This window comes from Arvicola amphibius, chromosome 3 (genome assembly GCF_903992535.2).
Source record: "Arvicola amphibius chromosome 3, mArvAmp1.2, whole genome shotgun sequence".
Lineage (NCBI taxonomy): Eukaryota > Metazoa > Chordata > Mammalia > Rodentia > Cricetidae > Arvicola > Arvicola amphibius.
Window position 1 is genome coordinate 134,801,805 of NC_052049.1, and position 15,180 is coordinate 134,816,984.

Sequence of the window (15,180 nt, forward strand, 5' to 3'; positions counted from 1 at the left end):
GGCTTGGTGATGAGGCCACCTGAAATAAAACCTAATAGGTCCTTACTAACCATGCCCAGTTTCAAGGAGTGAGCTCTCTGCCTGAGAGTGGAGACCATTTCGGTGTGTGTTGTTAACTGGACACACATTTGGGTAGGCTAGAGTGGAATTAGGGTTGTTACCCTGTTGGGAGGGACATGGCTGATGGCCTGTTGGTATCAGGGACTGTCAAACAGGCTGTCCATAGGTCAGTTCACCAGGAAATAGGCCTCAAAAGCCTCACCTTTGTACAAATAACAGCCTTGGAGGGGGCGTCTGTATGTGGTTTTGGTGTGGCTTCTCCTCTGAGCCTGGGTGTATTCTTTTCTCTCTCCACCAACCAAATTCATCCTGAGAACCCTGAAATAGAAGATGGACCCTAGGACTAATAGTGTATTAAGCAGAAATAATAAATTATGAGAAATGACTAAAATTGTATGTGATCCGGAAGCTTAAAACTCTGAGGTTTTTAATTATTATGAATACTAGTAAGAAGGTAAATTCCACCTGTCAGTGGTGGCACACGCCTGTAAGCCCAGCACTCAGGAAGTGGATGTCTGTGAGTTCGAGGCCAGCCTGATCTACAAGAGCTAGTTCCAGGACAGCTAGGGCTGTCTCAAAAGACAAAACAAAACAAAAAAGAGGGTAAATCCGGAGCAGGTGGGGACTCTCCCAAAGCCCAAGCTTCGAGGAATCACCCTTAGTGCTGTTCTTCTGGTCAAGCTTTCGCTAGGGTGACAGTGGCAACCCTTTAAAGACATAGTACTTTCCAGAATGCAGCATGCTTACACCTTTCCCCTCATTTGACCCTCATGGCAGCAGAAGGTGATGTCATATTTTCACACCAAACAGTTGAGATTCAGAGAGATTAAGTAACATGCCCAAGATCACACAAGTATCAGATGACAGAGTGGCACTTGCTATTCATGCAGTTAATCCAAGTTCTGGGCTGGGCTATACATTTTGTTTTGTTTTTCTGAGACAGGGTCTCATGTAGGCCAGGCTGGTTTCAAATGTGCCATATAACCAAAGAAGGCCACATATAACCGGTCCTCCTGCTTATTCCTCCCAAGTGACAAGCGTGTGCTACCATACCTGGCTTCTAATCTAATTATTTACAACATTGATTTCCCACCTGGTTACATGGTTTTCTTAAGATTTTAGTCTCATTTAAAAACTGTACATTACTACTTAGTATAGAGTGTGCATGCATTGGAGTGAGTCACTTGTCATGGGTATGGGGACAGGAATGCAGAGAGAGAAAAGAACTGTGCTCTTCAGTCTGTTAGGGCCAACATGGTCCCCATTTTTCTGTTGAACAAACTAAATCAAAAATGTTGTCCCCTTTCCTGTGCCCATTTCCTTTCCCGTCGTGTTGGGGGCCTCAGGTGTGTCTGGCAACCCACAACTGTATTCTGCCCTCTACCTGAGTCCGACTTCACATGGTTTCTGTGAAGTCCCCAGCACAGCCCACCAGGAACCCTGGTACTGCAGCAGACCTCAGTAGGAATGGAGACTCTTAATTCCAGAAGCAGCTAAGGAGAGTAGAAGAAGCAGAGAGACCCAGACTAAGCCTGGCTGCACTGCTTATCAGTCTTGTGGCCTTGAATAACTTAATTATACCTCGGTTGCCTTGTCTGGAAAGCTCCAACAGTAGTCTGTTCTTCTGCGATTCTGCAGTGTTGCTTTTGTGTGTTTTGGTTTGGTTTTAGGTGTTTTCTTTCTTTCCTTCATTCCCTTCTTCCCTTCCTCCCTCCCTTCTTTCCCTCCTCTCTCCTCTCTCTCTCTCTCTCTCTTGCTCTCTGTCTCTCTCTCTTTCTCTTGCTCTCTCTCTCTCTCTCTCTCTCTCTCTCTCTCTCTCTCTCTGTCTGGGACAGGGTATCATATTAGATGGTCTTAAACTTACAGCAATTTTTCTGCCTCTGCTTCTAGGGCTAGGATTATACAGATGAGCCATCACATCACACTAGACCCTGTGCAAGGGTGTTTTTATAACATTGAGTTCTCTGGGAAAATGTGTGTATTTACACAATTACCATACATATACACATATTACAATTTACATGTTTATTATAAATTTTATAGATATGAAGGTTTATGGCACATAGTTTAATAAGTGAAATAATATACAATTTTTATTGTAAATCCTATACAGCAGATTGATCTTCATATAATATATAAAAAGCATTTCCCTTGGTGCTTGCTAGACTCTTGTACATGGCTGGAGCCAACAAATGAATATAGTTTGATAGGAGTGTAAGCTGATACTATCTATATTAAATGAGATGAAAATGAGACAAATCATAGGAAAATTTACTTATTTAGCAAATGACATGAGAAATTTTTCTATTGAATTTGGACACTAATCTTTGGCTATCAGAAGCATAGTTACTTTTTTGTACTGTTCACAAAGCAATTCCTATAGAAATGGTACCCTCTTATGTTTAATTTGCATTATTAAGCAATTTTCAGAACTTTTAATGCCTCAAATAGAAAAGACAATGGATTGGGATGGAGAGATGGCTTAGCAGCTGAGAGCATGGATTACTCTTCTAGAGGACCTGGTTTTGCTTCCCAGCTCCCACATAGGGACTGGAAACCATCTTTAATGCCAGTCCCAGGGAATACATTGCCCTCTTCTGGCCACTTTGGGCACTGCAAGCCCATGGTACACAGACACGCAAAGAAGGAGGAGGAGGAGGAGCAGCAGCAGCTAACTTGAGTGCTGACTTGTAGTTTCAGTTTTGTGGTCAATATATGCACTGTGGCTGATTTCGACGGCACACCATTGTCTCTTACTGACATGGGGCAGACAGATACAAAAGGTGGGGTAACCAAAATAGACTAAAAAAATACTCAAAGTTCTATAAAAGATAAATCGTGAGTCTTAATATTTCTAGTTTTTAGATCAATTTATTTAAGTTTTAATTTTTGATAAATAGCCGTGTTTAACAATCACAACATTCCTATCAACTTGATGACCCACTCCCATGAATCAGTTGCCTCCTGGTTCTCCGAGACCTGGTAAACAAAGGTCCTCGTAAGCAAGATAGTGTTGACTTCAGTGCTATGGTGGTAGCAGTGATGGAATCATAATGGCGGCTGGCATTCACTGAGCACTTACTATGTGAAGGCTAAAAATAAAAAGGACAGTGCCATGCCTATAGTAATAGGACTGGAGATGTGGGCTTCACTGGGGGACGCTGGCCGGGCATGCGTGCGTTTCCAGGCTTGAGAGGTACAGTTGGAGGGAACGGTGGTACCATATGAGGTTTGCCGGTGCGCTGCATGTATTACTCATGTCATCCCTGCAGCAGCGCTGAGAAGGAAACTCTAAGGCTGTACCATAGGGGAGAGAGGTCACTAGGAAGCTCCCAGGACTTCATTGTGCCTCCTTAAGTACCATAGGGATGCGCACACCTTTAATCCCAGCACTTAGAAAGCAGAGGTAGGCAGCTCTCTGAGTTTGAGGCCAGCCTGGTCTACAGAGAGAGTTCTAGAATAGCTAGGGTTACAGAGAGGAACCATGTCTGGAAAAAAAATAACCTTCAACCTAACCTAACCATATTCATTTTCCAATTTGGCAGATAAACCAGCTAAAATTCACATAAGGGAATGACCCTTTCTCAAAACAAAAACTAAACAAAGCACATCTTTACTTCTCTTCCTCCCAGCCAAGCAGAGATAGAATAGGCAGTGATCTTCTTGCCTGCCTTTCTCAACAGAGGGCAAGAAGTCAGAGCCACACAGTGGCCCCTCTGCTGGTGAGTGCCTGAGGGCTGTGGTTTGACAGATCTAAGCTGAGTTAGGCCCTTCCCTAGTCATAGCTGTGGCTCTTCTGGGAGAAGTAGGGAGCTGAGGTGGCACACTGAGACCCCAGAGCCAATGTGAAAGGCCCATGGTGCCGGCAGGCTGGGTGATCCCAAGGACATGTTTGCATCAGTTAGAGGAAGAGAGGTACCTTAGGGGTATAGGATGAAGGCTCAGCTGCAGTCCCCACTGTTGGCTGAGACTCCTTGGACAAACCCTTGATCTCTTGCCTTGGTTTCCTCGTCTCTCCGGCTGGAATCCTGACAGGACTAGCCTCAATCCGGGGAGACCGAGTGAGAGGACTGTGACGGCCTTGGAAACTGTTAAGTGCTTTTAAGTTTTTCTCTACATTCTATACCGCTTGCTCACAAGATGCCGTGAGGAACATTGGGAAGGTATGCTATTTCCTTATTAATGCGGTGGGGAAGCAAGACTCATTTCTGGGAAGCCTTGCATGGTGGCTCAGCACTGCCACTTATAGTGCTCAGCAGGCTGAGGCAGGATCCCCGCATAGTCCAGGCTAGCCTGGACTATGGGGTGAGACCCTGTCTCAGAAAGCAACACCAAACAATAACAATAACAAAAGAATTACTCCCAGAATGCTCGGGCACAGTGGCACTTTGGGTGGAGATGGCTGTCAGGGGAGGGAAGAGCCTGGGCTATAGATTCAGGTGATGCCTCCTGGGAGACACAGGCTTTGGGTGGTGCCGGGAAGCATGGCTGATGAGAATGTCCTTATTCTGAGAGGGAGAGAATCAACCAGATGGTCACAGTGCTGAGGAGAATGCCCATGGCCACTTCATGCGTCATGCTTGACCCTTCTAGTAAGCCTCTAGAGCAGCCGTTCTCACCTTGTGGGTCACGACTCCTTTGGGGGTGGAACAGTCCTTTCACAGGGGTCTCCTAAGACCACCCGGGAAAAAAATACCTATATTATGATTCATAATGGTAGCGAAATTACAGTTTTCAAGTAGCAACGAAAGTAATCTTTATGGTTGGGGTCACCACAGCATGAGGGACTGTCTTAAAAGGGTTGCATTAGGAAGGCTGACCAAACCCTGCTCTAGAGGTAGCTTCCATCATTATCCCCAATTGGTAGGTGAGATACGTTAGGTCGCTTGCCCGGTGCCAGGCTGCTATTCGTGACAGGATGGTGCGTGAGCCCAGACTCCAAGGCCTGTGCTGTTCGCCATTATCTGCGCTGACTCTCTGAAACGGGGCGTGTGGGACATGTGACTGTGGGTTTATTAGTTCACTTACTTGTAACCAGTAACTGAACAGCCACGACCAGGTTGGCCACTCTCGGATGCTAGAGGTGGCTGTAAGAGGCAAAGCCTCTGCCTTCCCTCCCGGGGCAGCGTGGGCAGCACATGGAAGGAAGTAATTATCATCGCCCCGGTGATGCTCTGCCAGAGGCCTGTGTAGGGATCACACAGGCCCTTGGGTGGGAACTGGTGGTGTGCTGGAGGGATGGGCCCCAGACATTCCTGTGTGGGTGTTGAGTTTGGGCAATGAGGCAAAAGAGGAGCTATTAGGATGGGGGCGTCTGGCAGAATAGACTGCTTCTTGGGGAGGAGGACGTAGTGGGGTGAAGTAGATGCTGAGCTGGTGGTGGGGTCAGGGGTCTTTGAATGGTAGACAGAATGGGACATCGGGCATTGACTGCACTGGAGGCCTGTGGGTCAGGGTTGCCTATGATTAGTATTGCTTTCTCAGGTTGCTCAGAGGTCTCTGACCAGTCTGGTCTTGGGCTTGGATTGCCAGTAAAGTTTTCTTGTCCCCAGAGCACAAGCCCAGCTGGGCCTCAGCCTCACCCAGCAGCAGGCAGGCCACACGAGGCACCTGGGGAGGACACCAGGTTGCGTGTCGCTATACTTGAGCTCTGCCCCTTGTTCTGAGACTCTGGCAGCTTCTCGACCTCTCTGGGCTTCCCTGCAACATGACTGACGAGATGACCTCTGAGATCCCTTGTGACTCCAACATTGTGAGGCCAGGAGATAAAACAGGGCGGGGAAGGAAAAGGAGATGAGAGATGGGGATGATGGTTTGTGTACGGGTGTGCTCTTCGTGAACTCAGGTGACTGAATAGAGAGAGAGAGTCAGGCTGAACGCCCAGAGAGGGCTTAGAGCTACCATCTAAGAACGGAGTGAGCATAGCCAACGTGCGGCAGCCTCTCGGGGCACTGTACCCCCCCATGCATGGACCGCTCCTCTCAACGGTGCTATGACCTGCTAAGCATGTACCTACTTTATAGCTAAGAAAGAGAGGCACCCAGAAGGACCAATGACTGCGCCCATGTCTCATATTTTTAGTGGCAGAGCTGAGAGGTGAACCCAGACCTGCCTGGCATCATGCCCTTGTGTTTTTCTCTTTACCACATAGTTCATCCTGTCTCAACCACTGGGCATGCTGCGCTGGTCCCATGAAACATGGGTCCTCCTTGGAGGACCAGCTAGCTTCCAGTCGGTTCCACAATAGGTACCATGCAGCAGGATCTACTAGGACATAAAGGGACTTGTTGGCTTTCCTGGGGTACCTGCCTGTGTGGCAGGCCAAGTTGGGCATGTTTGTTTTGACAGGTGGGGGCAATTCCACTGCACCCCATCCCCCAGCAGCAGCTCTCTGGATTCTGGGCTGGGCAGCAGCACCTAAAGAATGTGAAGCCTTCTCCTCCCCCCCCCCCCCCCCCCCCGCCGTACTTGGGAGGTGATGTCAGGTGCGTGGGTTAAGTGCCTGGCTAAAGTGAATACCGTTGAAGGAGGGTGACGGAGTAAGGAGGATAGGTAGGATTGTACTGCCCACAGGGTAGTCTGGCTGGGGCCCAACCTGCTGTGACTACTGCCGACTGTTCTTCCTTCCTGACCTGAGGCAGAGAGACAGGATCCTTTTCATGTCCAGCCCTGGGGCTCAGAGCAGCAGAAATTTGCCCAGCTAGCTTGGACATTTGTGTCACATCAAAACTGCTAAGCCTGTGTCTCCAGGGGCCTCTGGATGACATCTGATGCTTCACTTGGAGTTGGGAAGTAGCCTGTTTATTAAGCTCAACACCTTGGCTTGTGAACCTGAAACTATTTCCCAGTCCCAGGCTTTGGCTCTCTTCTACCCCTGTGTTCTCTTTAGGGAGGTGGAGTCAGAGATCTCAACCTGGAGAACTGCCGGGTCTGCAGGTTTGCCAGATCCCCGGCTACCTGTCAGACCATACCTTAAACCTGTTAACAGCTCTCTGGGCAGGAGGGCTCTCTGGCACTCCTAGAGGTGGCAGAAGTGCTAACACCAGGCAGAGACACTGGAAACTCTGGCCGGAATTCTTTCACTGCATTTACGTGGATATTAATGGAATATGCAGCAGGCAAGATAGCAGAGGCAATGCCAGGAATCTTGGATTAATCGGCTTTCCCTAGGGAAAAGGCCACCTTCCTAGGAAAGTGTCATTACCGATGAGAGACAGCCTACAGTGGAGCCTGCTAGTAAGCATGGTTGGCTCTGGAGGGTTAGAGCCTTGAAGATAAGGGAGTGAAAGGAACAGGGTCATGGGGCGTGGAGAAGAATAGCAGAGGCTTTCAGGCAGAAGTAGCACGTACAGCTCAGGAGTGTTTTATTCAAGCGTGCTCTCCGGGGAGGCTACTCGGGCTCCAGTAGCTGGTTCCACACCTATGCACACACAGCACAGTAGCAATAAATGGACTCAGTGAAGATGAGGGTGGGGTGGATTTGACCAAAACATTGTATACATGTATTCATATTAAATAAAATATTGAAAAAGAATAGAGCTGCATCCGAGGATGGAGCAGAGGTGATCTGAGGTCCCTGAGGTGGTGGTGTCCACCCTGTGGGAAATGAGAACAGGTCTAGGCATGGGATGCAAGGTTGGAAAGGTAACTGGGGTGGGGTCTGATGCAGGGATGTGAGTGCCTCAGTTGTCAGAATGAGCTTTTTATGGTCACTGGGACCAGTGAAGATAGTTAGCTGGACTGCCAGGGAAGTTCTCGCCGTTATGAGCCCACAGGGCCTTGGGCAAGTCCTTTAGTTCTCTGGGCCTCAGCTTCCTGCATCTGTGAAATGAGGATGCTAGTGGTACCTACTTCTGAGGATGCTCACCGAGCACAAAGATCTTGTTCTCACTGAGACCACCTACTTCTGAGGATGCTCACCGAGCACAAAGATCTTGTTCTCACTGCGACCACCTACTTCTGAGGATGCTCACCGAGTACAAAGATCTTGTTCTCACTGAGACCACCTACTTCTGAGGATGCTCACCGAGCACAAAGATCTTGTTCTCACTGAGACGAGTCTCTGGCTCCTGGAAATGGTCAAGCTGTTACTGGAGGCTGGAGCAGCAGAAGGAAGCTCTGTGAAAACTCCAGATAAGAGGGCCTATGTTCCCTGGCCAGCCTAGACTCCCTTGGTGGCCTGGAAGCAGAAATATCATTTGGTGGCAGGGAGCCAATGGCCTGTCTGCACCCAGTCAGGACAGGCCCGGGTATGTAGGGCCAACTAATTCACGTAGCTCATTGAATAGCTGGTGAGCTGAGAACAAGAATCCCAATCCTAGCCAGACAGTAGTGGCGCACACCTTTAACCCCAGCACTTGGAAGGCAGAGGCAGGTGGATCTCTGTGAGTTTGAGCCTAGCCTGGTCTACAGAGGGAGTTCCAGGACAGCCAGAGCTATGGAAAGAAACCCTGTCTCGAAAAACCAAAAACCAAAACAAACAAGCAAACAAAAAGAATTCCAGGGCTGAGCCCTCTCTCCAAGCACTCCTCCTCTCTCTTTGGTTTTCTAGTCTGAGATGAGGGCACAGCCAGGCTGGGGACACAGTTTGGATGATGCTCATCAGCATGTAAGCATTCACAGAAGAATCGGCATCCTGTGGTGGCAGGCAGGTGCCTGCTCCAGACACTAAGCCACCTGGATTCCCCAGCTCAAGCAGTGAGAAGGATATTTAGTCTAGAGGGTGGGAGCAAGAGCTTTAAGTCTGACAGATAAGTGCTTAAATCCTCCTGTCCCTTGGCAGACGGCGTGGCTTCTTTTTCAGCAAGAAAGGAAGGATAGCAGCCACTGCTTGAGGCAGTTGAGTGAGGTGTAAACTATACCATGTGTTCGGTTAGCACTTGGTCCTGCATATGGCATGGGCTTAATAAATGGCACTTGTCTTCTCTCAGGGAACACTTACTGGGCACTTGGTAGCTGCCAGGCTCTATCTTAAGCTCTGGGGAGAGGCTAGAAGCTTGGAGCCTATTGGAGGGCGGCAGATAAGCAACAGAGGAGCTCTAGTTTGGAATGAAGGAGTGAAGGAAGTGCTATAATGGGGAAGTGCGGGTGCTGGGGAACTGGGAAGGGAGAGGCCATCAGGAAACTTTTGGAGGAGACTGGCTGTCTTAACTGAAATGTGAATGGGCATCACCAGCTTTGGGGAGGGGGCAGGGCAGGGGAAGTGCTCTAAGCAGCCCTTCTCCAGGCAGGGCTGGAAACAGATGGGTAAGAAAATGTAGTCTTCTGCAATTCTTCTAAGCCAGGGGACAGGCCATTTCCTTTGCACTGTGAGCTACAGACGTGAGTAGATAACAAGACCGGTGGCTGCCTTTCCTCTCAGGGTGGCACTGCCCTACAGAGTTCAGCCTCACTTTTCTCTGCCTCATCTTTGCTGCTCTATAGTCCTGAAGATCTCCAGGTCTGGGGTGGCCATCTCTGTGGCCCATGGCTCCCATTGCATTCATTGTGGTGCCGTGCTGGGTTCTGTTGGGGCATGGCCTCTCAGCCCAAGAGTGGCTCAGGCCCTAGAGAAGTTCCTAACAAGGTGGCCAATGCTGTGGGTAGATTAGAAGAGAAGCTGCCTGATAGGGAGGTAGTGGCTAGTATGGAGGATGTATCTCGGTGCAGAGAATAGCATAGTATCCCTGTGGCAAACACCAGAGTGCTGGGTCAGGGACTGGAATGGGCCACCTGCATAGGTCTTGTCTCCTGACCTCCCCTGCCCTCACACTCCTTCAGCTAAAAATCTGATCTGCCTTGGGAAAGGACTTTGACACATTTTCAAAATAAAGTTGAGAGTAATCTCCAGAGAGGAAGAAGAATAAACAAGCTTTAAAAATGCAAAAGGAAATGTGTTATTTAAACAAACCAAAAAAAGAAAGAAAGTGGAAAAATTATGAGGGAGGACCTCAACTCCCTGGAGTCTCCAGCTGCGGTGGCAGGAGGTTACAGAGACCTCAGGGAACCAGAGACACATGGTGTATCTGTTGGGGGAGGGTGACCAATCCAGATTAAGTGTAAATTTAGCCAAGATTTAGGATCATGCTCTGTGTGTCACCATGAGGGATCCACACAGCATTTGGGGTGGGAGGGCATTGCAAGGTCCAAGTTCTCCTCCCAGTTGGGGATAGCTCTGCCAGAGTCAGGAAGGAGGGCCTGCTGGATTGGAGACAGCAGCTAGATGGCCTAAGAAAAAAGTCTGAACAAGCAGAGGCCTAGGGTTGACCAAGGTCTGCTCACAGTCAGGTAGGGCCTGGGGCCATAAGGAATGTCTTCTGGGGAGAGAGGGTTTGAGCAAGTCCTGCCAGGATTATACTGGAAGCTGGAGGACCAGAAGACCCCCCAGGCAGAGACAGTGCTGTGAGCAAAGGCATAAGGTGGGAATCCTCAGCTCTTTTGAGAATGGTGACTTCCGAGCCTGTCTCACATCTGTTTATTTGGTTAGCAGTTTTTCTGAGCTGTTGTTCACATATGACGCAGTCCCTCACTGGCTGTGTATAAATTACAGATTTTATAACCAAAGCACAATCACTTGCAGTATAGTTTTATAATTAATTTTAGAATATATTTATCACCCCCAAAGAAACCATCCATTTATTAGCTGTCTCTACCTAGTCCCCAGTCTTTTAAAAATTATTTTATTATATTTTTATGTGTGTATTTGTGTACATGCATGTGCAACAGTGCACATATGGAGGTCAGAGGTCAACTTGGAGCCATCGGGTTTCTCCTTTCCACCATGTGGGTCCCAAGGATGGAACTTACACCATCAGACTTGCAGCAAATTCCTTCACATCAGTGGGTCTCACCACGTGGGGTCTCGATCCCTTTGGGGGGGTCACATCAAATATCCTGAATATTAGATATTTATATTATAATTTCTAACAGTAGTAAAATTATAGTTATGAAGTAGCAGTGAAAATAATTTTATGGTTGGAACATAAGGAACTATATAGCACCACACCTTCTCTATGCACTATATGCTAAAGTACAGTTCGCAAGTCAATCCAGCAAGGGGCTGGAGGTTGAAACACACACACATATACACAGACAGAGACACGGGTCATCCTTGAAACAAGAATGCCAAGAATGCCCCCTTAAATCAAGAATGTCAACTTTATTGTGTTCCAGGACAGCTTATGTAGTGTGTCCTTGACCAATGGCCATGCCCTAGAGCTCAGCTGCAAGCCCACCAGAAACCACTCCCCTGTCTCGTGCTCAGAACAACTGCAAACACAGGAAAACAAGTTGTTTACAGGAAATTCCGGGTCTGGGGGTCCACAGTCCCCAACAGAACTGTACTAAAGGGTCGCAGCATTATGAAGGGTGCGTGGTGAGCCACCTCACTGACCCTATTCCCCAGGTCTTAATCAGTTGCTAGTATACTTTCTGTCCATATGTGTTTACCTACCCTGTGTGCATTTTTATAAGCAGAATTCTGTGTTGTGTGCCCTTTTTTGTATGTTTCTCTCTTTTAGCATGTTTTCTTTCTCTTTCTCCTCCCTTTCCTCCTCCTCCTCCTTTTGGAGGAGACTTAAGATGTAGCCCAGGCTGACCTCAAATTCATTTCAGTTTTCCTCTTCAGTATCTCAGGTTGCTAGGGTTTCAGACATGCAACCTGACACCTGGTTAGTGTAACATTTTCAAGTCTTCTCTACATTGTAACATAAATCAGTACTTAATTCCCTTTAATTTTTATTTTATTTTATTCCTTTTTATCATCAAATAGTATTCTTAGGCCTGATAAGATTACTTATCTCAATAAGTAAGATCCTGGATTCTGCCTCAGCCTGAAAAAAAGTAAGCCTTCCTGTGTAGCTATTATATGTGGTGTGGGTCTGTCACCCTTTGTCTCTTCATCAGTGGATGGGCATTTTCTACCTTGTGGCTCTTGTGGCGATGCTGCCGTGAACATTGAGTATAGGGTTTTGTTTGGATGAAGTTTTCAGGACAAAAGACAGTGGAGGAGTAGAGGAAAATGGCTAAGCAGGTGGACCTGCCCACTGCCTGTCTAGTCTGGGGGCTTAGATAACAATGAAGAAGCCAGACCTCAGGACTCTGTCCCAGCTTCCCTGAGAGCTGAGAAGTGGATGGTGGGGAGGACTGAGAGGGTCTAGTCAGCATCTCCTCTCTTACTGCTGATCCTGCACTGTTGTGTCAGGCCAGCAGCTGTTTCACGACCGGAAATAGTTTGGGCAGCTGGTATTTTCCCTGGAAATCAGGTGCATTTTGTTTCTGTGTCCTGCCAAAAGCCAAAATTAGTTAAACACACAGAGAGAAGTTGGTTCGTCTGAAAGAAAGTCAACAGGAAGCTGACTGGCCAGAGGAAAGAGGGAGGTTACACATTCAGTCAAGGCCAGCACGCCGTGTATAGACCTGAGGGAAGCTTGTGTGTCTTGCGTAGAGAGGTGGCTTTGCTTATAGGAGAGGCTACAGGTATCTGATCGGTCCCATCTGGCAGATGAGGAAGCAGGGAGCCACACTGAAGGGATCTTCCAGTCAGAGATAGATAGGACATTAATTAGAGCCCAGTTCTCTAGTGTTTTGGTCAGTACGGGGTTAGTAAAAACTGACCCTTGACCCTTGGTGCTGGATTTGAGCTCACAGAAGACCTAGGACAAAAAAAGCAGGAACTCTGCTGCTTTATCCCTCCCCCAAAAAGAACACAAAACCCCACCCTAACCCAAAAGGAAAACACAAAACAACACTCTAATTACTATCTTCCCTTCTTTCTTTTTTGTCCTCCAGCCAGAAAACATTATGTTGTTAGACAAGACAATCCCCATTCCACACATCAAACTGATTGACTTTGGCTTGGCTCATGAAATAGAAGATGGAGTTGAATTTAAAAACATTTTCGGGACACCGGAATTTGTCGGTAAGTTCTGGGGCTGTTTTTCTCTCAATCTGACATTGTGGCTGGGGAGAGAGTTCAAACCTAAGTTCAAGCCCCAGAATCCATGTAAGAAAGCCAAGACTAGTTGTTTACGCTTGTAATACCAGAGCTAAGGCTCACTGGCTAGTTGGCCTAACTACTTGACAGATTCCAGGCCAGTGAGAGACCCTGTCTCAAAAAATAAAGTGGGTTGTACTGAAAGAGTAATAGCCAGGGTTGTCTTCTGGCTTGCATTCACACACACACACACACACACACACACACACCACAGAAAAAGGGAAGGAAATCCCAGGAAAAATCCTCATGTCTGGGCTGAGAATGATGCCTTGGGAAACCTGCTGAAAACCAAAGAGATTGTCTTACTAGGCCCTAGTTGAGGAGACAGACATAGGCTTCAAGTGCCCACTGGGACAGAGAGTAGCCAGGTGGGCTTAGAGGCCTTTGTAGAGTTAAACTTTCCTAGAGTTGGCCCCACCATTTACTCTTGAAGGAGTTTATTGTGCAGATTTAAAATCACTTCCCTGCCTTGGTTCCCACAGGAATTCCTCTGTCTAAAGTAGCTTTTGATTCCCTATAAAAGACAGAGGTATTTATCTGCCAAGTGCCGAATCCACCACCTGCCTCTCCCAAGAACCTCACTCACACATCCGAGTGGCCAGCTCCCATGAGGCCCTGGCCTTACTGTTTTCCCTCTGTCTGCTTCACCCTGTACCCATTCTGTCCTACACCCCATTCTGCCCTACACCCTAAAAATTCCCCGTCTGGGCCCCAGTTCAGAGGTTGGAGGATCACAAGAAAATCCCTCTGCAGAGAGGAAAGGGATGAGAGTTAAGAATCAAACCATCATTTATCTATCTTCTTGGGGAATTGAAGTATTTCAGAGAAGGAGGGAGTGCCCTCCTCAAAAAGCAGCTTGGTTTATTTTCTCCATCAGGTGCCTTGTTCCAAGCCAGACCCTGTCTCAAACAAAACAAACAAAAACAAACAACAAAAGACCAGGCACGATTTGAGAGCACTAGATAGAACTTTAGGGCTGGAGAGGTGGCTCAGTGGTTAGAAGTGCAGACCACCTTTGCTGAGGACCCAAATTCAGGTCCCATGGGGCACCCATGCAGAAAGCCCACAATCATCTATAACTCCAGCTCCAGAAGACCCAAAACCCTCTTCTAGCCTTTCTGGCATCTGCACTCACAAGTGTACACACCTACACACAGAATCACACATCTGCACAGAATTAGAGGTAAGACAAATCATAAAAAATATTCAGTATGTAGTCATGTGGCATGGACCACTCTTAGTAAGATGCAGTGAGGTTACTTTCCTAGGGCAGAGGAGATATTGCTGAGTAAAGCACTTGCCATGACTGCCTGGCCTGAGTTTGAATCCCGAGAACCCTCTGAAAGCCAGGTGAGGTCATGCGTGTCTGTACTCTGAGTTCCTACCGCAAGATGAGAAGCAGACAGGAGAGTCCCCAGGAGCTGATGGGCCAAGGCTGGAATACACAGGGTAAACACACAACACACACAGACATGAAAAAAGTTTCCTAGAAAAATGATCATCACCAAAGTGATGGCAAGTTGCTGTGTGAGATTATCTAACCTGGAGTTGGGCATGCTGGTACACACCTATAATCTTAGTAACTGGGAGGTGGAGACAAGAGGGTTTGGAGTTCAAGGCCATGAGAAGCTACACAGGGAGTTTGAGACTAGCCTGTGTTTGTACAAGGGCCTGTCTGGCTGGGCGGTGGTGGCGCACACCTTTGATCCTAGCACTGAGGGGTGGGGGAGGAACAAAATAAATGTCTCTAACTCAGAAATGTAAGACAGGAGGATTATGAGATGGAGCCCAGCATGGGCTGTCCAGTGAGACCTTGGCTCTCAAACTTAAAAAAAAAAACTCTAAATATAGACTCTCAAATTATACACCTATCTTATTGGACCAGTTGATAGATTACTTGAGGTCTACACTTAATTTGAATATCTTTAAAAAATAACACACTCTCATGTGTCCATCAGCAGAAATAATAAAAAAAGTATCAATAATGAGAAGCAGAAACCACCCAAGTGATTCTGAGAGGAGAATGCCGGGGTGCAGATAGACAGGAAGCAGATGAACTATATTACACAGCTGTGGAAATAGCAGTTCATGGATGAAACACGTGAAAAGAATCAAAAGAATTTCCAATGCATTCTGGAACCATTTTT

General features: G+C 47.5%; 1 protein-coding gene across 4 annotated transcripts in view; it reads left to right on the forward strand.

Annotated features, from left to right (window-relative positions):
- Nucleotides 1–15,180, forward strand: part of Dapk2 (death associated protein kinase 2) — a 119,034-nt gene that overhangs the window by 82,153 nt on the left and 21,701 nt on the right. For 3 of the 4 annotated variants that reach the window (XM_038322305.1, XM_038322308.1, XM_038322306.1), the window contains one exon: nucleotides 12,829–12,958. In XM_038322305.1, the coding sequence (XP_038178233.1) occupies nucleotides 12,829–12,958 (130 nt within the window). Of the gene's footprint in view, nucleotides 1–12,448; nucleotides 12,517–12,828; nucleotides 12,959–15,180 lie in introns of those variants that run through there. The other variant, XM_038322307.1, reaches the window with a different exon arrangement.